General features: G+C 41.0%; 1 protein-coding gene across 1 annotated transcript in view; it reads left to right on the forward strand.

The window, feature by feature from the left end:
* The first annotated feature begins 1000 nt into the window (after positions 1-1000).
* adamts3 (ADAM metallopeptidase with thrombospondin type 1 motif, 3) overlaps positions 1001-24559 on the forward strand; it is a 222900-nt gene continuing 199341 nt past the window's right edge. The window contains exons 1-3 of the mRNA XM_049578474.1: positions 1001-1352; positions 1714-1735; positions 13297-13736. Coding sequence (XP_049434431.1) covers positions 1293-1352; positions 1714-1735; positions 13297-13736 — 522 coding nt within the window. The 5' untranslated portion in view covers positions 1001-1292. The remainder of the gene's footprint in view (positions 1353-1713; positions 1736-13296; positions 13737-24559) is intronic.

Below are 24559 nucleotides of genomic sequence, written 5' to 3' on the forward strand. Positions count from 1 at the left end.
ACACACACACACACACAAAGCTGTGGCTATTCACAATCCCACACACTCAGTACCTACAGTGGTGCATGTACAGACTGCAATCAGCCAACAAACTGCACGCTATACCCTCCTGTCAGTGGTTTGCTCTTGTGTACGGTCAATAAATGTGTTGTTCCAAACAGGCTGTGCGGCTTTGTTCATGTCTGTAATCTTTGGTGTGATTAAAGCAATAAGATTAAAGCTACACTGTCTTATCAACTATTTATTTATTGTTTGTTCTTTGTAAATTAAAGATGCTTCACAGGAAGAGGTGGAGTCTTACATTTAAATCTTTACTCAATTGAAAGTACAGAAGTCTTAGCACCAACATGCACTTAAAGTACCAAAAGTAAAAGTACTCATTATGCAGAATGGCCCATTTCATGATAATGCAAATTATATTATTTGATTAGAATTAATGTGTGTGTGTGTGTGTGTGTGTGTGTGTGTGTGTGTGTGTGTGAAGCTGGTAAATGTGGAGCTCATTTTAACTACTTGATGTACTGCTGGGTAGTGTGTGAATGTCACAAAGGGATCAATAAAGTTTTATCTTAATGTATAATATCAGGTTACATCAAAATTTATCAGCTGGTTATATTCTGTATGATAGATTTAAACATTCAATTTAACTAAAGGTATAAAGTAAATGTAGTGGAGTAAAAGTACAATATTTCCTTCTGAAATGTAGTGAAGTATGAAGTAGCAGTTAAGTAAAGTAAAAGTACTCGAGTAAATGTACTGTGTTACTTTCCACCACTGCTTATGAATGGTTTAATAAAGTTGCACTAATGCTCTGTCTGATCCTGTCCTGTCTGGGATGAGGTTTTGGGGAGAGGGGGTTCTTCCTCCTCCTCCTCCTCCTCCTCAGTCCCTCCATGTGTTTGGGACTCGAAGACAGGGCGGAGTGACGTCACGCAGGGCTGGTCTATGCCGTTTATTAGCCAGGGGAGCCAAGTGCCAGGTTGCAAGAGCTTCACACTGCAGCTCTGTCCGGCCAGCGGCAGAGGGGATGTCCTTCTAACTTCCACCAAAAAACTTTCTAGAAACTTTCAGTCAAACAGAAAAACAAGCACTGACTGACTAAGTGTCGCAACTCGCCTCACTCCTGTTTTAATGAAACTTTGAATGTGTTTCAGTCTTTGAGCTGAAACAGAGGCTGCACATCCACTCTGATCACTTCTGAATGAGCCGCTTCCCGACTTCTTTTTTGGTGCTTATTTTAATTTGACGTTTGGATAAAGTTTTTTTTTTTCTTTATCACTTAAAGACTCGTGATGGCTGTCCTGTCACTAGCGTTACTACTTGTAGGATTTGTAATGACTTCAGCTGACAAGGTAAGTGTCCGCACCGCTTCACAGTCGCCTCATTTTTACTCTCAAGTGTGCGCAATGTTTGCCTCCGCCGTTCAGATGAAATAAAGCGGAGAAGCGGTGCCCGGCTCTGCAACAGGTTTTAAACAGTGTCTGCAAACTCTCTGCCTGTGTGAATGCGCACACTGCGTCCTCTGTGAAATGCATGTTGACACTGCACACGCATGGGTTTAGCCTGTTACATAAGACGCGTGAAATAAAGGCATTTTTGTTAAAATTTACAAGCAGCTTGCAGTAAACTTTCTGCTGCTGGACATCTCACTCTGTCAATTTCCTTCTGGCTTCTACCGCAATTTAACGAGCTTCTTTCTCTCTCCTCTTACAGGCTGGTGGAGTAGATAAAGAGGGTAAGTCCTGTTTATTTTCGCTTCATCTTGTTATTAATTAGATGTAAGTTGTGTGAAAGTAGAAGAGAAACTCAGGAGAGCAGCCCTGGTGCAGTGAGATCAAAGTGGGAGGGGAGTTTGTGTGTGAGGAGCTCTGTAATACACCCTCCCCTTATACCCTCTGCTACCATTCCCCCCACACATACACACACACACACACACACACACTGTCCTCCACACACACTTATACTGCATGAGCAAACTGCTTCAAGGGCTTTGTTATACAGGAAAGAAAATTCCACTTCTAAATCCCGCACATCTGTTATCCATTCTGAGGTTAAGAAACAAGTGAGCTGCAACAGCGTCCACGTAGGATCCTTTTACACCCGCCGTTATCTTCTGAGCACCTCAAGGGCCCTCACACAGCAAGATGACAGCTGCCAGTTGGACAGCGGCGGAGCGCTTCGCTTGTAGTCTGCCACCGTTGGCCTGTCTCTGGGCCCATTATCAGCCTTGTAAAGCAGTTATTTCACCCATGTAGTGTGGTTTCTCTTAAATTTTCCACCTCCGTCTTTCCCTCTTTTTACAAGTTAGAGTCAACGGGCCTCATGCAAGAACCACTTGTAGGAGCAGATTTTGTTCCCAAGTGGTTTATGAGGACTTGTTGCGAGTTCTCTTTTGGAAAAAGGACAAAATGCATGTCATGAACAAATACTCTACCTTTCTCCACACTAATCTGATGATGTAATGATTCAGATGTGCACATTTTGTTGGCATATTTAGGCACGAGAATTTACATATATGGTCAGATAGTTGTCCAACAACTTATAGGTCTTTATGTAAGTTGCGGTGTACCATCAGTTAGCGTATTATACTCTCTTAGGGCAGCTGTGGCTCAGAGGTAGAGTGGGTCGTCCACTAAGATCTCGTGAGATCAGCGGTTCAGGCGAGATACTGAACCCCAAATTGCTCCCGATGGCTGTTCCGAGCTTGTGAATGGTTACTGGGTAGCGGGTGGCGCCTTGTATGGTCGCCTTGGCCACCAGTGTGTGAATGTGTGCGAAAATGGGTGAATGTGACAAAGTGTAAAGGCGCTTTGGAAGGACTTGAAAGGCGCTATACAAGTGCAGCCCATTTATCATCTTACCTATTTCACCTTAGCAGCAGGTGTTTATTTTAGCTTCATGTCAAAGCATTTGCTCTTTATTTCAGTCAGCGCTGCTGCTCTGATGACACGTTGACACCTCTATTAACATTTCAAATGTTCTTATTCTTTACAGTCTCCTAATACAACCACTGACGCTGCTAATTTTGTTGTGATGTTGTGTGCTAAGAGAAGGTCTTGAAGCTCTTCCTTCTCCTCATATTTGTGAGCTAAACCTTCCCACACATGGAGGAGGCAGGAGGAGCCCTTATATAGCCGTTTCAGGGGAGTTAACTGTTTGTGCTGATGATCACATCCCATGAGCACACACCTCCTCATGAACAGGGGGCAGTCATCAGTTTGAAATGAGCACTTAACATTGAGGTTGAATTGTAAAAAGAGTTTGATGAGTCAGACTGGGAAATCTCATAGGAGCAAGAAAAAATAAGTAATTTGGGAAAAGTGTATGAAATAGTTTGGGTTAAAATGACCCTTTAAATTGTAAATTTCTGTCATAGTCTTAACTGTTATCTGAACGTCAGAGAATCCAGTAATCATGCCCATTTTGTGTAGCAATTGGTCAGGTGTGTACAGGCATGAGAGAATGTTAGAAACACACATGAGAGTTCTCCTTTCATGTAACTTCAGCATCTTCATCCACCCCGGTGGTCAGCTGGTCATTGATGTAAGCCTTTGTGGTTTATTCAAGTTCACAAGCTTTTAAGTTGTGGTGATGCATCACTCAGTCATATGCTGTGTTCAAGCGACTAGTTCGAGAGAAACAGAGTAGATGATCGATGTGAACCGCTGCAGTTTTGCTTAAGTGCTCATTGACGTAGTTCTGTGGTCATGGGCTTGTGTGTGTCCACTACTTGCAACAAAGCACCGTGACTGAACATCATCTAAAGTTTGTGTTTGGGCAAAAACAAAGAAAAGGTTATCTTCTTTTGATCAATGTTTGATCTACATTTTAACATCACATTTCACCGCCCCAGTTAGAAACAAACACATATGATTTGCATCATTGGAGAGCTGTAAAAAGTTGAAGACAGCTCAACTTTAATTTGTAGCGCATCACGTCCATCACACAGCGACGAGTGTCGGGTGTCATTGTTTGGCTTTATGTCACCAGCTTGTTGCTTTGTCACTCGTAGTGTAATCACAGCTGTAGTCAGCGCTAGTCTTTTTAAGGCAGCTGGGTATGTCAGGCGGTGCAGTGGTGCAGTGGTTAGCATTATTGCTTCAGAGCAAGAGGGTTTCTGGTGAGAACCCAGGGTGGGGGTTCGAAACCCGGGGGTGGGGGAGCCCTTCTATGCAGAGTTTACATGTCAGACAGGTTAGGTTAACTGGTGATTCTAAATGTCCCACAGGTGTGAATGTGAGCATGAATGGTTGTCTGACCTGTGCAGGGTGGACCCCACCTCTCGCCCAACGTCAGCTGGGATAGGCTCCACCCCCGCACAACCCCTAACAGAATAAGGGGTTATGGAAAATGAATGAATGAATGAACAGGTATGTCAGGGGTCTAAAGCTGTCACTATGCTTCAGCTGAAGTGCTTGATGGATGCTTGAATATAACTGGGTGTATTATCCAGCCTACCCCACTTCCTTTTGACATTTTTTTGCAACCTTCTGAAACAGGCAATCTGCAAATCATGCCCACTTTGACTAGCCACGTGTACTGAGGTGTGAACGTATACACAAAGCTGCTTCCATCACTTATGCATCATACAGACTAGTTTCTTGGAAACATTTTGACTCTTAAGCATATGATGAGCCTGTGTGGTCATATTCATGGTGGCGTGAAGTTGGTTTGTTGGTTTTGTCTTCCCCCATTGGTCTAAAAAGTCTCTTCAGTGTGTTCAAGGTCACAAGTTTTCAGGTTGAGGTGAAGTATCAGTCAGTTTTTGTCAGGGCTGGTTCTTTGAGGTGTCCGCACAGATTGGCAACAAACTAAAGGAACGACTCTCTTCGAGGGATGAACAACATTCTCCCATAAAATATTCCCCCATTTGGTGTTTTGATGAAGGTGGTGGAGAGTTGCGTTGCATATCGCTCCAGAATAGCCCACTGGGATGAGATGTGGTGATTGTGAAAGCCACAACATATGATTCAAATCATTCTTTCCTCATCAAACCATTTAGGTACCCTTCATTCTCTATATGGAAACATACTTAAGTTTCTCCACCCAGGCTATTCTGTTACTTGTCAATATGTTCTTCATCATCATGCATGAAGAAGGTAAACACAGTTTAAAACCTGTTGAGTAAATGTGAGGTTGTAGTCTCAGACCCTCACAATCAAAGAAGCGCATCTTTGGAGAGCTGCTCTGTTGGCATCGATGTTCACCAATCATGTGGATGGAGAAATCCATCACAGCAGAGGCAGAGAGGCCAATTTCTTCTCTCACAGGATCAGAAAATAAACCCTAAGGGGCTGCACTTGTAGTAACGGATGCCACTTGTGCATTTGCTCTTTGTCTGCACACTGGCTCTGCAATCATGTACTCTATGATTTTCACACACCTTTGATACTGTGTTACCACTTGATCTCAAGCAAGGAAAAATATTCATAGGCCAGTGCACTGTTTATATAAAAGAACTGGGGAAAAAAAGTTTATGAGGATTCATCACTGACATTTAGCTCCAGCACAACCTCCTGATCTTTGATCATATTGTCTACCTTGCAAACTCCTGTACTAATGTACAAAATTACCTGCAATTACCACCCACTTCGCCCACTGACAGCTTCACTGTGCTCAAATAACATCAGGCAAACAAGAGCATCTACCAGAGGACTGTAGTGCAGCACAGGTCCATATATATATATATATATATATATAATAAATAATAAATATTATATTTATATAATAAATATAATATATATATATATATATATATATATATATATATATATATATATATATATATATATATATATATATATATATATATATATATATATATATATATATATATATATATATATATATATATATATATATATATATATATATATATATACATATACATATATATATATATATATACATATATATACATATATATATATATATTGGGCGGCACGGTGGTGTGGTGGTTAGCACTCTCGCCTCACAGCAAGAGGGTTGCCGGTTTGATCCCGGGCGTGGGAGCCCTTCTGTGCGGAGTTTGCATGTTCTCCCCGTGTCAGCGTGGGTTCTCTCCGGGCACTCCGGCTTCCTCCCACAGTCCAAAGACATGCAGATTGGGGACTAGGTTAACTGGTGACTCTAAATTGTCCGTAGGTGTGAATGTGAGTGTGAATGGTTGTCTGTCTCTATGTGTCAGCCCTGCAATAGTCTGGCAACCTGTCCAGGGTGTACCCTGCCTCTCGCCCGATGTCAGCTGGGATAGGCTCCAGCCCCCCCGCGACCCTCAAGAGGATGAAGCAGTTAGAAGATGAATGAATGAATGAATATATATATATATATATATATATATGGTATTCAGTTCCATCATTTGTATGGAGCAGTATATCAAATGGAAAGTTCTTTTAGCTTTGGCCAAGGCAGTGATTAGTCTCTGTTCCCCTGTCTGAATTAGTACATTTGAGACTACTTTTTTTTTTTTTTGTTGGACAGTGAATTAAAGTTCGCTATCTAGCTGACTCTTGGACAGTCAGTGACCAACTATTGTCCCTCTTGAATAAACAAATGATTAGGGAGAAGGCTGAAATGACCTGTAACACCCTTAAAATAAGCTATATAACCAATATAAGGAAGCATTTCACTTTCCATAGTTGACCAAAAATAACAAATAATAGTTATAAGAACACAAGATTAATCACCTCATTAGTCTGAGGCCCCTCAGTGAGCACTGCTCGTGTGGACCCAGACCCAGGATGCATCCCAGGCAGACGGAGGCAGCTTCCCAGAGGAAGAGAGGCTTTGCCCAGTCAGGCTCTGAGATAACATTATTGATCTGCCTTCTGCTTAGAGATGGTGAATTTACAGCTCACAACGACTTAATACGATTAGTCTCTGGATTTGTGTTTTAAATATAGTGTTGGCAAAAAAATTGCATATTTGTGATTCGTCGGTCACATAGTAAGCCTGAATTAGCTCAGTGGGCTAACTTTGGTTGTTTACTATGTTACATGAACGTCGCGGTCACCCTAAACATCCCACTGAACCCTGTTCAAACTCAAATTAAATTGTCTACAGATAAAAAATGATGAGTAGTTGAATGTCCATATTGAACAGCCAAAGCTGATTCCACTGAGGTAATTGTGAGTCTGGCACAGTTTTACAAACTGAGACTTGCATTGAGTTACATACAGAAATAGACAATAACCCTAATTAGTTGTAATAGCAATGAGTCCTGGAGAAACCCTAAATTAAATCTGGGGACATAAAATCCAAATAAGGCGGATTAATTATGCCGCAATTTCAAATTAGTCAGAATGAATGACTGCTGTCTACCCCATGACACTGCACAGTTCATGAAGGAGTTATATCAGTTTATGTTTCATAGGAAACCTCTGCAATAATTTGATTAATTCATAGGAAATGAAATGGTGTATTTAATTTGGGCATGCCGAAAATAGGTCAAGTGAAACATATTCATCCCACCAGGGGACATTTGGTTGCAGCCAGGTATACAAACACATTCATCCTTAAAAAACATAATCATGTAACGCAACACTCTAGACACATAACAAGGACAAACAGTGCAAATTAGAGATCAGTTTAAATGAAGACAGTACAAGACACAGCTAAGTGTTGAACACATGAAGTGCTTAGGTGCAATTTGGGTCTACTAATTGTTGCGCAAACAAAATAAGTTTTGAATCTCTTTGTCCTCTGAGCAGGAACTCTGAATATACGGCCTGAAGGTGAGAGGTCAAACTCCCTCTGCAGAGGGCGATCAGGACAGTCCAATATGGCCTGGGCCTTCCTCAGGACCTGCCTACACTAAAGGGCAGAGAGCTGCAGCTGACTCATCCCGATAACTTTGCTGGCCACTTTGAAAGTTGGATAAGCCTATTCTTATTAGCCAGACTCAGGTTCCCAAACCATGGCACAATACAGAAGAACAGAAGAGACTCTGAAACGTCTATAAAACAGAGTCATCATTGCAGTGAGCACACAAGTTTTTCTCAAGAGGTACTGATGTAGTTGGACCTTTTTAGAAATCTGCATTTGGTTGGAAGCTCAACTTGTTGCCAAACATTGTACCTTGTTCCACCAGTGTCATTCAGTTTCAGGTGAAGTTTGTAGGAATGTTGAGAATGAAAAATGGCACAGGATCCGTTCAGGTGAGCAGTGCCTTTGTCTTTTACCGAAGAATCCAGGAAGGTGTTCAGGAGTCATGAGCTCACGTTCTTTATAAATGACCACATGGTGGAGCTGTCTGCTCCAACTAGTAATCACGTGTTCTTTGGCCAAATTTTGCAAAAATCTCTCCCAACAAACAAATGAACTTACAGGACTGATGACTGTGGTGGAGATAGATATGACTCCATATCTGTAGCCAGTTTCTTTTGAGGGTGTGTTGTGTTGAGGCTGCAGCAATGAAATGGGTACCTTGATAAAGTAGAGATGTGTCGTTCTAAAGTATCTCAGACACAATCTACCATTTTAGCCCTTTCATTGTGAATTACAAATGTTCCTCTCAGTGCACACATTCAGTTTTTTCCAACGTGGATCAAGACATAGGTAAAAAAAAAAACATGAAATGTCAAGATAAAACCAATCATTTGCAAACTGTTCAGACGGTACTTTCATTGAATTATTATGCAACTCGTGTTATAATACGCTGTCTATCATTTAAAAATGTGTCTTTAGTGTTTGACATTTGAATGATTATGGTTTTAAATGGTTTGAGGTGGTAGAAGTTATTAACTTCTGTAACCATGAAAGTCAAAGGAGAAAGTAAACAACCTTTCAGAGAAACTTTTCTAGCCTTGTCCTTTGATTTTGACACAATGCATCTATCTGAATAGAGAGAGAGAGAAAGATACTGTAAGCGCATTATCTAAAATTATGAAATAACTTTGTAGCACTGGAGTGTACTTTTTCAGCTTAAGAGTTTTATGTGTACAACTACAGATCAGACTCTGTGAAGCGTTAGCTTTTGCTCTTTTTAAATAAAAGGGTTTAAAAACATATTCCATACAGAGAAAATCATATGCATTGTGCTGCAAACCCAAGTCTGCTCCAAGCCACCTCAAGTCCAAGGTCTATTCATAAATGTTCCTTTAGCTGTCAGGCGTCCTTTTCAGGTTTCATACCCTTAAACACTAAATGGGTAAGTGGGATATTTTTCCACCTGGACCTTGTTTTCCCATGTTTAAGTGTCTAACAACATTATGGAAAGGATCCTTATGGAGATAGATCTTTCTAATAAAGAGTAGCATCCTTTTTATTTAAACAAAAAAAGCCCCAAAATCACCATCGTCAATCCCACCAGACATCATTTATAAAACAATAATTTTGTCATTGTGAAATACACTTCCAATAGAAGCAAGGTAAAACTCACAAAAAATGTCTTGGTTTGAAATCTGATTACCAATTTAAAAAAATCTTGTCTTTGTTGTTAAATAGACAAAAGCATGAGAAAATAGGGTCCATGTTGAAAAATACTTAGGTAAAGCTTTCAATAAACAGCAGAGCAAATGAGTTTAAGGCAGAAATTTTTCTCTAAATTTGCTTTCTTCCCATTTTATTTGCGAAATCCGGCCCAAAATTTCAAGGATCAGTCTGTCGTAAAAGATTTTAGAACATATTTCTTAAATCAGCTTTTTAGTCTGACACGACCACACAATCATCTTCCAAAGTTAGATTGTTTTATTTTACGTGAGAGATTTCTAGATTCTTGTTTTTGGTCAGCGCTCTTCTTACTGGTTTGGCATGAGCAAGGCTCCAGTTAAAAACATCCACCTATCAGGATTTAGCAGCATTTAAATCAAATGTGATGACAGTTGCCTCCATCAGCCCACACCCACACAGTCCTGATGAAGCAATCAGATGAGGAGTTAAATTCTTGGCAACACCAATAGGTATAGCTTTTGGGGGCGACATCAGGGACATGTCCCCCTCCTTATTTAGAGCATGTGCATTTGTCCCCCAACAATAAACACTTAAAAGTAGCAGAGGATTTTTATTTTGATGAAATTAAAGACATTTTTACTGGAAATTGGTGCATGAAAGGTGCAAATTGGTGTGTGAAGATTCACCAGAATGCAGGGATTTTAGTGTTTGATGCTCAACATTTCCTGGAGAAGGAATGGTAAATGTAAAGCGCCTTTCTAGTCATCTGACCACTCCAAGTGCTTTTTCCACTACGAGTCACATTTGGCCATTCACACACAAAGGTGGCCGAGGCTACCATACAAGGTGCCACCTGCTGCTCAGATTTTAACACACTCACACCGATGGAACAACCATCAGGAGCAATTTGGGGTTCAGTGTCTTGCTCAAGGGTACTTTGATATGCAGACTGGGGATCGAACTGCTGAGCTTGCGATTAGTGGACCACATGCTCTACTTCTGAGCCACAGCCACCACAGAGGACCACCAAACTATGCCCTTGGCGATATGTGTGGTTACCATGGCAACAACAAGTGCCATTTGATGCTACAGAAAACAGTCCTGCAGCAGCTACTTTGTCAGAAATACAACAGAACAAGTTTACAGAGCAAACAAACTCACTCTGTCTTAATAAAGAGAATTAGTGTAGACGCGATCTGACTTCATGCTGCACACAATGCAAAATAGTTTCACAACTGCTGCCAATAAAAAGAGAGACATAATCATGATTTGATTTGAATTTGAGGGTTTAGAAGCTTTAAGAAAAGATTAAACTGCACCTGTGTTGTAGGTCTGAATAAAGAACTAGAACGCACAAAGTTCTGCTTTTTTTTCCCTTCCTCTAAGTAGAAGACATGGCTCTAGAGATTAGACCCGGGCCTCCCGAGGATTAGGCAGTGAAACCCCACTCCTTCAAATACTCACTAATGAACAGAGCTAATTCTTGGCTACTCTTTGACCCATGGCTCTATAACTTCTTCATCCCTTCAAGATTTGTCACACCAGCTTTTACTGCAAGAACAAACTGTGGGGGTAATGTGTAATACTTTTTCTAAACTTACATCAGTGCTGCACATGTTGCACAGGCTTTTGTGTATCCCTATCAAACAACAAACACTGTGTCATCCATGTTTGCAGAGAGTAAAGTTAGCGTGATGTAACTGTTAGGTATTTGCCCCATAAAGACGGCCTTTGATGTTTTTTTGCCCGTTAAAAATCAGACACGTGTGCTGCCTGTAGTTTACTTTAGTTGTGGAGATGTGATGAAGGTGCTCTGTGTGTCCTGATCTGTTTTAACTGTGATGAAGCTGCTTCCAAAACCCACAGCTTAACGTGCATCACTCTGTCAGTATCATTATCATTTTGTCTGTGTGATATCTGCATGTTTTTTTTCTCTAAAGCTCATCAAATGCACGGTTGTTACATCACATGCAGAGCGTGCACACTATGATTTGTAAAGTATGGCATTTCCTCAGACGTGTAATTTGAGTTCCACCACTGACACCTGTTTGAACGTCTTCTAGTCAAAACCTACAAGATAATTACAAGGTTTCAATATTCATGTTACATTTTTTTCCAACCAAAACCGACCAAAGATTTTTGAATGTGTCTGCCATCACACACATTTGGAAAAGCAAACTTAGCCTGGGTGGAAATTTCCTTTTAAACTGAATGTTCTCAAGGCCCACAGATTTCCTTGTACAATTGAGTTAGCCACAAATTAGCAAAGGAACAAGAGCCTGAGGGTGGATGGAGTACCATGCCAAGATGATATTGAATATTGATATGTGTGTGTGTGTGTGTGTGCTAGGTATTTACTTTGGACATACTGAAGGCAGCAACAGGTTATCAAGAACTTATAGAGGGAAGGTTTTCTTCTCCACAGTCTCTCACTGAAAGGCTTCAGCCTGTAGATGCATTTCCAGATCTAAAAGCAGTGTGTCTTAAAAGAGACATTGGCATCAGAGTTGATGAAATTCTGCCCATCTGTGATGGAGAACAAGGCCATGTATAGAACAGTGATAGCAGAGAATATCACAGCCTCCTCATTTCACAGACAAATGCTTCAGCACAACGCTGGTTCAAGAAACGGCAATCAAATACATGCAAGTTCAAACTCCAGGCAGAATACCTTGTACTGTTTATATGTGTGCTTCTCCAATGGTTTACCTCTCAGTATCGAGACAAAGCAAACTGTTGTTATTACAGCTTTCCAGCTTTGTAAAATATGCCTCAAGGGAGGATTAACGCTCGTGTAGAGTCTTTGCATCTTGAAGTCTTTAAAATGGACTTCCTGTTTTGTTATATAATCTTCTCACCTGTGCCTGTGGAAATATGCCCACTTTGAAAGACTTTATTTATTGTTCTTTAACAATGATAATGGTAGTAATGTTCATAACTGTAATAACACGTAAAGAGGAAGGACAGATCTGATGGTAAATGTGCTGAAGAGTTTTGTTGATTAATAAATAAAAACGGAAGAAATAGTTAATAGAGAAATAGATAGAAAAGCTTTGTTTTTCTCACATGCCTCCACAGTGAACAAAGAATCCAAAAAAAGGTGGACATTCTTCCTGAGTTAAAGTCACGTTTAACAACAGCAAAACCATGTTAAAACATCAGTTTACAAACTCACATACAAAGTGTGCAGTATAATCCAAGTCTCATTTATCCAGTCGTGTGCTCAGGTCTTTCAAAATACAAGCATTTCTGCTAAAACATCAACAATACAAACACTTCCACCAAAGAGTAGCATGCCCTGAGCGTGCCTAGGCACACGAGTGCTGCTTGAGCAGAGTTCAAACGCACAAGTGTGCCCAGGCACGCTGCCCGGCCGTGCATGACACTGTAATAATGTGTTTATATTGTTACATTGTGGTGAAAATGCATGTGTTTGGGAAGAACTGAGCACATGACTGGATAAATGAGACGTGGATTATACTGCAGGAGTTGTGTGAGAGTTTGTAAAGTGATGTTTTCATGTAGTTTTGCCGTTGTTAAACATGGTCCTTGTTCACTAGTTCATGAAGAAGGTTTGCCTTTTTTTAAATAATCATTGCTTTAGACTCTGGAAACTTGTGATGGGTTTTTTTTTTAACTATTTTGAAATGTTTCATTTGAAAAACCAGAGGATTGGTTAATAATGAAAATAATTATCACCTGTCACCCTGGTCAGATCCAGCCAAAAATAATGTGGGGCCCTGCTGCATCGAGCCACAGAGTTCTCAGCTTTATAATTTCTTCACATCACATGAACATTTGGACTGAAAAAGAAATGTTATTTTACAAACGTGCAGAAATGTTTTGTTAATTCTTCTCCCTGCTGCCTTAAATAAAACATCTCATTGTCACTGTGTTGTCTTACAGAGCGTCTGAGGAGCCGTCTGAAGGAATACGGCCTCGTCACTCCCTTCAGCACCGACTCTCATGGACACTACCTGTCACACCTGCTCTCTGCCACCCACAAGCAGCGTGTCAAGAGAGAGGTGTCTTCCTCTGGTGAGGCTGAGCAGAAACTTTTCTTCAACATCTCCGCCTTTGGTAAGGAGTTCCACCTCCGTCTGCGCCCCAACGACAAGCTGGTGGCACCGGGCGCGATGGTTGAGTGGCATGACGAGGTCCACGGCTTCGGGAATGTCAGCAACAGCACTGGTGACGATGCCAGTATGGGCGCCAACCAGACTGAAGTCACAGGCGGGACGGAGAGGATACTGCAACGTGAGCTGCTAAAGACAGACTGCACCTTTATCGGTGACATCACAGACGTGCCCGGGGCCTCGGTTGCCATTAACAACTGTGACGGACTGGTAAGTCCTCCTCAGCCATAAAGCTTCTCACTCCTCCACCCCCTCAAATCCTGTCTTTTCATTACAAAAGTGCCATGACCTTATCAACCCTACACTACTGCATTTTAGACATCCGTAACTCCTGAGTGTAGCCTTTCTTTACGTCAGCACTCGGCATTTTTACAGCACATTGTTCTTAGAGATATTCTTCAGGCGGAATAGGTTTTTGTACAGATGTTTGTCACGGCTGAGTGGCCATCCATTGTACCCACAAAACCCAACGGATTTTCTCCCAACCTCTTCCAAACATAAAACACGAGTTCTCTTTGTGCTCCACAATAGTCTGCAGTCCTGTCCTCCATCACCTCTCATAAAACACTTGAACAGTAATTGGGGAATGACCTGGGACAAAATCTGTGAGAGCAGGCCAGCGAGACTTCTCTGCTTTCAACAAAGAGACTCAGTTAGTCCAAAGACCTTCAAATGAAGTTCTCTGCTGAAATGCTGCAGACTTTTTTAACACAAAGGATGTACCTCATGACGCCTGATGGGCATTTACAATCTGGTAAAAGATAAAGCTGGTGTTATTTTATCATTTCATCATAAACCGCAGTTCTGCCGAGGAAACTGAACCAACAATGAATGTATTGTGCTAACATGTATCCTACTGTAACACTATCTGTAGCCAGATATCAGTCTAGTATACTTTATTTCATAAGAGGGAATTTCTCTAGAAGTACTATGTGTTTGTTTTCCCCAAAACAGACTCAGGAAAAAGGTCTGGATTTGGTGTTAATTTCAAATAAGGAACTGAAGCTGTTCTATCGCTCTCTCGGACCAGATCAAATGCCTTGTGTGAGAAAGCCGCTTTTGATTGGTCGGAATTTCCATGTGGGAAAAATCCAGGAAGTAAAGCAAACGTTGAAGAAGAGTACACTTGCAAGATAAATGTGACACTTTCTAATGTCACAATGGAGGGACAACTACACAGGTTGATTTTAGCGCTGCTCATCGTGGACTATATTGCTGTCATTGTTCATTTTAGTCAAACCATACAGTTTGAAAACGAGGCGCGGCTCCAACTAGAAAACAATGTTTTGATGCATTGGATGTGCTGAATGTGCATATTAAGGCAGTACAGGAGGAGGTGCACATTAATAATCCTCCAGGACTGTAACATGCTCATGTTTAACCCAAACAATGTGTCATGTGACTGCAGCTGGTTCACATCCAGGTCAGAACCACGAACGAACCGCACCAGAGTTTGTTTGTAACCGTACTGAGACCAGCTCTTCAAGAGGGTCTCAGTCCAGTTGTTTTGGTGCACACCCGAGTGTGATTGCTGTGTTCACACCTGCCCAAACAAACTGCGCTTAGAGGGCAAGCATACTTGAGTTGATGAACTGAACCAAACAGGGCAGGTGTGGAAGCACCTTTTAAAATGTTATAGCACCACTCTGACTACACAGCTTTAAAGAACTGTAACTTACTTACTTAAATGTATTGTTGGTTTCAGTGTCTGCAGGGGAATCTTTGATTAAAGTAAAAAGAGAAAGTAACACCAACCTTATTCTTTAAATGACTTGTCCTCTCTGGTATTCATCACACCTCAGTGTGCCATGACATTTAATCTGTCTGACTACAGACTACTAGAGTTTAAGATTGCACTCTTGCTGCTTTCATGAGGGTGTATTATGCTCATACCTGGCTGCAACATCAAGTGCAGCCGTCACTACTGCATATCAAAAGGCAGGACTTGTAAAAGAAATTCCATTGAAAAGACTGACGCATGCATAATGATAGTGAGAGCCTAAGGGACTTGGATCACGGTGAAACATGAATGAAAAACCTGGTGGTCTGCTTTTCTTAGTTTTTAGATGTGTGTGTGCATGTGTGTGTTTGTATGTGTGTGTGTGTGTGCCTCCTGAGTATTTGATTCTCAGCGGATGGCCACAGGGTGCACTGCAGGGGTTCAGTTTATTCTCTCCACATTACAACACTTGTAACAAGGCAGCACATGCAGAGAGAGATTCTCACTCGCAGGCATGGGAGTGTGATTGCTGCGTTTCTCTTTTTAAGGTGGTGGGAGGAGATTTCTGTGATATACAGGCTGACTTGCCTGGAAAAATTAAGCAGGTTGATTCACAAGAGGAATGCTGAAAGGTGTTGTTTGGTATGAAACCTGAGTCAACCACTATGTGACATGAAGGCTAAAATCTTAACAGTAAGCAGACTAAAAGATAAGACAGACAGCTGTCATACAAAAACAAAGGTTATAAAGTGCTTTAACACATACAAGACCAATCAATCTTAGTTAAACTAAGAGACAGGATGTCATTTTCAGCTAATTGGACCAAATGCACATAAAAAGTACATACTGTATTTAATACTAAAAGGAGTTCTTTAAGATTGTAACGATGGTGCTCACTTGAGGAAGCTCTATCCATGATTCAGGGAACCTAAAAGTAAAATTCAGGTCCACTCTGGTTGCAAAGATTGATCTGGAAATATCTGGGGACCCTTTTTGTTGCCACAATCCAAAACAAAATATAAAATCTAGATCTGAAAAACTATTTTAAAACTCACCGGAAAGCTTCAGCATTTTTTTTTTTTTGGTGTGAAAACATTCTTGGAGTGAGACAGGAATATAGAAAGTGGCGTCAGTTCAAATGAGAGATGACTGCAATGATGAATTAGACTTTTCCTGTCTTTAAAGATCTCATTGAACAGACTCTTGAACTTCCTGGAAAACACATCTTCAGTGTAGACTTCCTGCTGCACAAGAGGATGTAAACACACTGGAACAAATAAAGCCATCGCTATTTTTTTTCCGTAGAGCTCCAAGTTTAATAATCACCTTTTTTGTCAGCTCAAACTTTATAATAATCCCATATTTCTGCTGGTGTGAAATTAAACAGATTTTCTGTCTTTAACTAATTGTAAATTTTTGATTTACTCTTAAGATTGAAACCTTTTTAACTGCTGTCCCACCCTGATCTATTTAAACATTACATTATGGATGTAACAACACTATTTTATGAGCCTTAAAATCCAAACCTGGAAACAACCTAAACCCACTGAGCAGAGTTTAAAGGAAGACTATGCAGGGTTTGTAAACAAAACAACGAACTTGGCCCCTCCTTCTCGGCTCAACGATACTCAGAGAGCAGCGGTGACCAAGCTAGCTAGAGACTGAATGAAGAAGGGGAGCGGCGTTAACGAGAATAAAGCAGTAGATCTGAGAATTAAAACATTATTTCACACGGTTACATTCTGAAGTACAAGTTAACACACCCACACCTCTGCACAGAGCTGCAGGAAGGTGCTGCATTGTCACATTTTGTGTGAATTCAGCTGAAGGGCATGATCCCGTCCGCTTAATTGGCTTCTCTGCTCTGTGTGTGTGTGTGCTCAACCTTGCCCTCAATCAGTCAGACACAGAGACCTGCAGCTTGCATCCACAGACCAGAGGACAGAGATGGCTGGTCACTGCGTTTTGAGAGTCCCAACCTCACGCTGCTAGTGGCTGTTGGCTAACACCACTACCCAAAGGTTGACACCCAGAAACATCCCGAACAAACCAAAATAAGGAGGACATAGATGCAGATACAGACACTGCTACACACACCCTGGGATCATAACTGATGATTCAGAGGGATTACTTTTGCATGAGTCGATACCATTGGCAGCTGCTGGTGTTTCAAACAGGGGAAGCTCACTGTAAGGTTACATCATAAAATCTGTCATATTGTAGCGAGGCAGTAACTTATGAAAGGCACATTTAATTGAAGCCATTTTTCTGCCACACTCAGAACCACAGCAACACACACCTCAAAGATTTTCAGATGGGTTTAAACACCTGAACTGTGTACAAACGGCGAAAATGAGCTATATGGCTTATGGAAATAAGGAACTCTGGACGGCACTCTGTCAGAAGACTCCACTCGCAAATATTCGCATAGGACTGAGCTCGAAATGCGACAATGCTGGTGTGTATTTCCAAAGCACTGTCAATCACAAAGGGGTTCAGCCTTTTAGACAAAAAAACCCTGCTCAGTGCTGTATCATAGAAATGCTTGGAGGCTCCGCGTCCACCGTGCTGACACGAGAATGTCGTGTTTGAAAACTGGTGATTAACAGCTGACGTTTGAACATAGTCATGATGTTAAACGCATCCTAGCGCACGTTTAATGCAATGTAAATTCTTATTTTAATGTAAATTCAATAGTGCGTATTTGACCATTTCATCTATGAAATTTTAGGGGAAGTTCAGCCTCCTTTGTTGTCTCAGAGCAGTCGCCCCTGGTCTATACATTGTTTGCATAGCCTGCCTTTAGGTTAAAGTAAACTCTACCCAAAAATAACATCCAAGTTCCTGGCAGGAACTGAGTGATGCAGAGAGTGATGCAGAAGTATAAGTAATAATTCTGACTTCCTGTCCTTCATCTGAAAAAAGTCCTTGACATTTAAGTGCTGACTCTCAACAAGCAGCTCTCTAAGGAAGCAATTAAAGGACATTTTGTATTTCCAAGTAATATGACCTGAGCTAAGGGAGGGGGGGTATTTTTAGATCTGTAAATGTATGTGACAGACAAAAGACTCGAGTATTAATTAAACTTCACTGAATGCCTAATGTAATGTACTTTTTGCCTTCAGTGGCCTCAGCTCCGCCTTTAAGAACTGTTGATGTGTTCAATCACTTATATAAAGTAAGAGAGCCAGGATCACCACAGTACATTTCATACTAAACTGAATATGAATCAGGATATTCACTTTTGTCTTTGGACCCCAAACTTAAAGGAGCTCCTGTTTCTGTTATTGTTATATCAAACTCACATTAGATTAACTGAGCCAAATGTAGCCGCAGGAAACTCACTGACAGTAATATTATATCACTGTCAAACTTAAAGGTGAATTATCTTCACTGTCGGACAAGATAGTTACACGTAAACATGCTGGCCTGTGAAAGTGAAATTGAAAGTGAAAGCCAACCTCACACTGACTCTCGTTTGGTGTTTTGCCTTGTTGTGTTACCATTTTTCAGGGCTGTGTGTTTTGGATGGCTGCTTATGGTCTGGCAGGTGGTTGCCTCCTTTTTAAAAGCCCCAATGTCACCTGAGAGCTGTGGGAGTAAACGCCCATAAACTCATTACTCCCTGCCAACAGCAATTTGCTACACTACTTGTTATATTGCTTTCCCGTTACACCCCATGCAACTGGTAATTGTGTTTCTCTCCAAAATTCAGTTGTGTCAGAGTAATCACTGGTGAGTGTAGCTAAGATTAAATCACGTGAAAATGATTTTTTTTTTTTTTTCCTGGAGGTCTTCAGTCTCTAGTGACTGGTATTTTCCCAAGGCTCTGTCTGAAAGACGAAGAGTCACACAAGCTTCTTTACTTCATTACTTCTTTGTAGCTGCAGCTGCCCACTTTTAAAATCCAGTTTTGGTTGTTTAGCCAGTGCAGGGCTACAGCTAATGTCTGTGGCCGAGGAGGGCTAACCTTTGGTGGGGTGTATTTCCTGGAGCTTCACATTGTTGTGCTGTAGGTCGTAGCAGGTGTTTCAGAGTGGAGGTTTGACGACGTGTTTTTCTCAGTGGAAAGAGTTTTAGTCTGGCTTCCTGCAGAGACAGTGTTCTAGTCATTTTCCTTCTGGCAAAATTGGAGTAGTGGGAATATTTACAGCTGCTAAGGTAAGCGTTCCCTCTTCCTTATTAGCTTGCTGCTTTGTGACATGCCAGCACAGTGCAATGATCACAAAATGAGTCTGCTGATGTGATACGGGGGCCGGCTCAGAGGGTAGAGCAGGTCCTTTACTAGTTGGAAGATCAGTGGTTCAATATCCCTGCTACTCCGTTCGCATGTTGAAGTATCCTCGGGCAAGAAACCAAACTCCAAATTTCCCCTGATGGCCGTTCAACTGGTGTGTGAGTGCATGTGAATCGTTACTGATCAGCAAGTGGCATCATGTGTGGTACCCTCAGCGTCCAGCATGTGAATGTGTGTGTGAATCAGTGAACGTGGTGTGTAGTGTAAAAGTACTTTGAGTGGTCGGAAGACTAGAAAAGAGTTATAGTGTGTTAATGTGTGGTTCATTACCATCTGTAACTTCCTGTTGAAAGTAATGAGTCAAAGTGTCAGTTTTTGCGACAGTCACAATGAGTTTCTGTCTGTTTGGAAAATATCCTGGCTGGCTAACACTTGTCAGTCACAGTAACTCTCAGAGTTTTTCTGCTGGACTGTTTACTGCCCTTAACTTAATGGTTTCAAGATCACCATCATTTAATTGAACAGAGTTTTATTGAAGAGGGTTAAAGCTCCTTCTTATCTTCGTCGCTCATTGGACTATATCCTTATGATTCTTTGTTGAAGATGTAGTTTCATTTATTCCCTGAGATATTTCAGCTGTGTTCAAGCACAACTCTGTTTCCTGTTTCTCTCTCTTTGTTGTGCTGCATGTCTTTTATTATGCAGCAATATCCGAATGTCAAAGCTGCTGACCGTAAACTGAAAACATCAGTCTAACAACTTCATTCTCTCTGAACTGAACCACTGCAGTGTCTCCCTGTGAACTCCTAATATAATCTCCTAAACAAAGATAATGCCAGTGTGACCTTTAAGTGAGTCCTCTGCACTGCAGGATTTGGCCATTTCCTTTGATTTGAGCAGGAGGAAGCAGTTCATCACTTGATCAGATTCAGTGTCTCCAAGACATTTATAGTTGAACCTGGCCGGAGATACAGGGCTGAGAGGGGGCCACACAGGATGTGAGAGTTTTGCTTTGTAAATACTGTTGTGGCAGGATGTCACTTTGAAGACGCCAACAGCCATCAAAGGTCTGTCGCTCTGCCCAGTGGAAGAGTGATGTGAGAGGGCTGCTGCATGCAAACACTGTGTGATATCACTCTACACTTTACCATAACGTCAGTGTTTTTATTAATCAAAAAAAAAAAATAGTCTGACAAAATGCTGTCAGAAAACTAAATCTAATTTTAATTTTGTTGGTTTTTGAAGCTCAAGTACTTACTGATTTTATTATTTTTGGAAGGGACTCTGGCAGACACTCTTCACTTTCTGTTACCAGAAGCATTTTCTAACCTGTCAACATCACAAGAGGACTTATTGTACTGTGAACTGCAGTGACAAGTGCTCTGTTCCAACAGGAAACAACAAATCTAGGATATAATAGGGTATAAATATTAAGCACTGAAATAAAATCTGTGTTGGAAAAAAGTCCTGTCTTTCAAAATAGATTATTTTTGTTTAAAAATCAGAAAAAAAACCAAAAGGATTTTACCATACTGTACAAATACAAACACTTTTTATGAATATTGTATAGTCTTTTTGGTTTTCACAGATCTTTAACCAAACATAACCCACTTTCTTTAAAATACTTATCCTTTTTTGAAAAAAAAATGACGCCGCACATGCGAGCCACTGGTGGTGGATAAACAGGAAACAGCTGATAGCAGGAATGAGCAGCTAGTAGCAAGAGGGAAACACAAACCTGACAGACACTGTAAAGATGAGCAACTGGGGAGACAAGGAATTGTGCGCCCTCCTTGCCCTCGCAAACGAAGAGGCCATTAACCGTCAAATGATGATGGGGACGGTGAAGGACGGGCCAATTTTCGAGAGAATTGCCAAAGGACTGACCAGCCACGGCTTCCCTCCCACGTCACTGTTTACGTCACACGCTGAGCTACACGTTTTGTTACTTGCTCACGCCCCCCATTGCCCCGAAAAAGGTGCATTCTGTATAAACAAAAGTAGGCAGGTGCCATTTTGCTGCACTCCCTGATTTTGTTTTTGTACTGCTAATGCTGAAAAAGACTGATTGGGCTTTCCTGCAAATTTGCACAATTCCTATCTAAAAAGGGCTAGTGGGGAAAAGTCTCTTTGGGCCCAATAGCATCACAGGACAGACCCTGAAGTTGTAATTCCACTGTTTGGCCACTATGTCAAATTGTCTTCAAAGCCCAACACACTTCCTGAAGGGCTGATCTAAAGCCATGGTTTGTCTGTTGTGGGCTACTGTAGAACAACGTGGCAGACTCCAAGGAAGAGGATCCACTCCGTATGTAGATATAAATGGCTCATTCTAAGGTAACAAAAATACAAGTCTTATTTTCAGGTGATATTTGACGCATATAAACGGAGTTCTGAATTTTAAACGCTTTCTGCCAAAAGATGTCCCTAAATCCTACACACTGGACTTTGAATACTCATAAAATCCAGGAATTTATCAATGCAGTTACATTTTAAAACATAAACGGGGTCAAAATCTGACAAATGAACTAGTAATAATACAAAATGATGATAAAGTCTGCAGTTGGAAGCTAACTGACAATTACCCAGATGTCTCCTCCTCATTCTTGTAATGTTGACAGCTCAGAAAATACCTACATTAACAGAGGGTAAAGAAATACATGCTTAGAGTTCTTTTTAAAAATGATGTGCCTTTTAAAGGGCTATATGGTTAAAATGTGAAAACCAGAAGGGCTGTACAATACTCAGTGATGTGAAATGTCATTTTGAATCTACTGTTGGCACCTCAGACAAATTTCAGTGTGACCAGTTAATGTTTTCGGGCACTCAGTCAGCTCATAGGTGCTTTTGCTCCCCAATTTTTCTCTTCACTCTCTATGTGGAGGCAAACACGAGCTGTCAACATCACAAGAGGACCTCATTTACTGTAATGTGTCCTGCCAAGTGTCATGATCATGACTCTGTTACAGCTGGAAACAAAGTAGATTTTTTAATGTTTTGGGACATGAAATTAGGCACAAATCCGTTTAACCTGCTCTGCCTTTCTATAAAAAAAAGTGATTGTTTTTGAAAGTGAAAACCAAAAATGAATAACCCTACCAGATACTATAATACTAAACATTCTAAAGATACTATGCTTCTCTCTGCATCTTTACTCTTCTGTGTTCTGGCTGCTCGAATGCAAAACATGATCATCTTTTTTCCTCACATTGTTTGCAGCCTAAATGCAAAGCATGCAGTGCACTGCATAACTGGAGATCAAACACTCACCAAACCAGTGGTTGCTGATGAAAAAGCCTGTCGTTGAGGGCCAGTGGTCTTTGATCTCAAGTGGTAGCCTTAGCCCTTGCTAGGTGTGTGTTTTACTGTTTCTTAATTATAGCCAGGCTGCTGTCTGGAAGTCTTTACTGCAGCAGGCAGGCAGGCAGGCAGGCAGGCAGGCAGGCAGGCAGGCAGGCAGCCTGACTGCTAAATGCTTATGAGGCAGATCCTCCCTGTGCTTCAGCAGCAGCAGCAGCAGCAGCAGCAGCAGCAGCAGCAGCAGCAGCGTGGGGGTGAGGTGAGGGTGATGTTCGCTGGCCTGAGTGGGAGACAGCTTTCATGTTTCATGCATGTCAGAGAAAACAGGCAGAGGGGTGATTTTTTTATAAAAGCATGGAAAACATGTCGATGCTGACCCCTGTTTTCTGCCTCTTTTAGTCTCGTGTGGAGCAGAAACAAATCTGTCAGGGTCACAGCAGAGGCTACGTTCAAATATGGTGCAAAGCTGAGTCTGTTAGCCCCATGTCACATGTTCACTTCAGTGATTCAAGATTACTGCTACAAGACCTGAATCTTCTTCACCTCATTTCCAGAGTTCTGGATTTAGAGCTATTTTATAGCTATTAGAAAGTCAAAATCTCACGGATTATTTTATTTCACCAACTGGAATCCAGGTCCTATTACTCTATTACTTATCCTTTAACTCGTATTAAGCCCTTTGGGTGGTTTTCCTACATGACAGACACATTTATGCTATTTGATCATTAGACCCTTGCTGTTAATTTGTACATAAAGATCCCAAAGAATTTTTCAAACACTTGTACACACTACTTCTGTTTATGACATTTAGGTCAGTTTGTGTTTATGATCTGACACATTCGTCTGGAGTGCAGGAACTTTGTAGCGGATGAACTGATGTGCTAGTGGACAGACATCTTTAAGTTGTATGGCATGATGACTGATTTTAAGCACTGTGCATAATTGCACTTGAAAAATATTTAAGGCAGGGACGTTTTATTCAAAAGACCACAGTGATGGTAAAGATTAGACTTGAATCTATCGATACAAGTACAGCTTCGCTAATAAATTGCTTAAGCTATGTCATCTGATGTTAGCTTGTTGCAGGCATTTCACTATCAGTAAACATGTTGGCTGAGAAGTAACAAAGGATTGCAGCATAAAAGAATTAGACATGAGGTAATTAAAACACAGTGTCAACATCTTTCGTCCACTAAAGGACGAGAAAGAGTTTCATTCCCAGATCGTCACCTGCCAACGCCTTGTCACGCCCCTCGGCGTCTCATAGTGATGCACAGTTGAAATACTTGCATGTGTTAGGGGTGGGGAAAAAATGGATACAGTTTACTATCGCGATATTTTTGTGTGGCAATTGTATCGTCACACAGTGCCAAGTATAGATTTTTTTTAATTGCAGAAATTATTGCTATTACTAATAGAAATTAAATCTTAGGTATCCTACTAGAATGATATAATCAATTGCTTTTTCAGTCCACTACATACGTTTTGCTGCAACAAAAATAGCTGAGGTGAGATGAGCAGACTGAAAACTGTATCTTATTAGATATTTGCAGTTGACAAAAGGTCATTAATTGCAATATATCGCAGTATATTTTATCTCAATACTCGATATGTGACTTATCGTGCCATGGTGCCTCTGGTGATTCCCACCTTTAGTATGTATATCGTATATAATGTGGTTAACGGTCACAGGTATTGGCAACCAAACTGCTTGGTTAGGTTTTTAAAAAAGATCATATTTTGGTCTTTACTAAGTATGTTTCTTATGTAACAATA

The sequence above is a fragment of the Epinephelus fuscoguttatus genome, linkage group LG6 (assembly GCF_011397635.1).
Source record: "Epinephelus fuscoguttatus linkage group LG6, E.fuscoguttatus.final_Chr_v1".
NCBI classification, from domain to species: Eukaryota; Metazoa; Chordata; class Actinopteri; order Perciformes; family Serranidae; genus Epinephelus; species Epinephelus fuscoguttatus.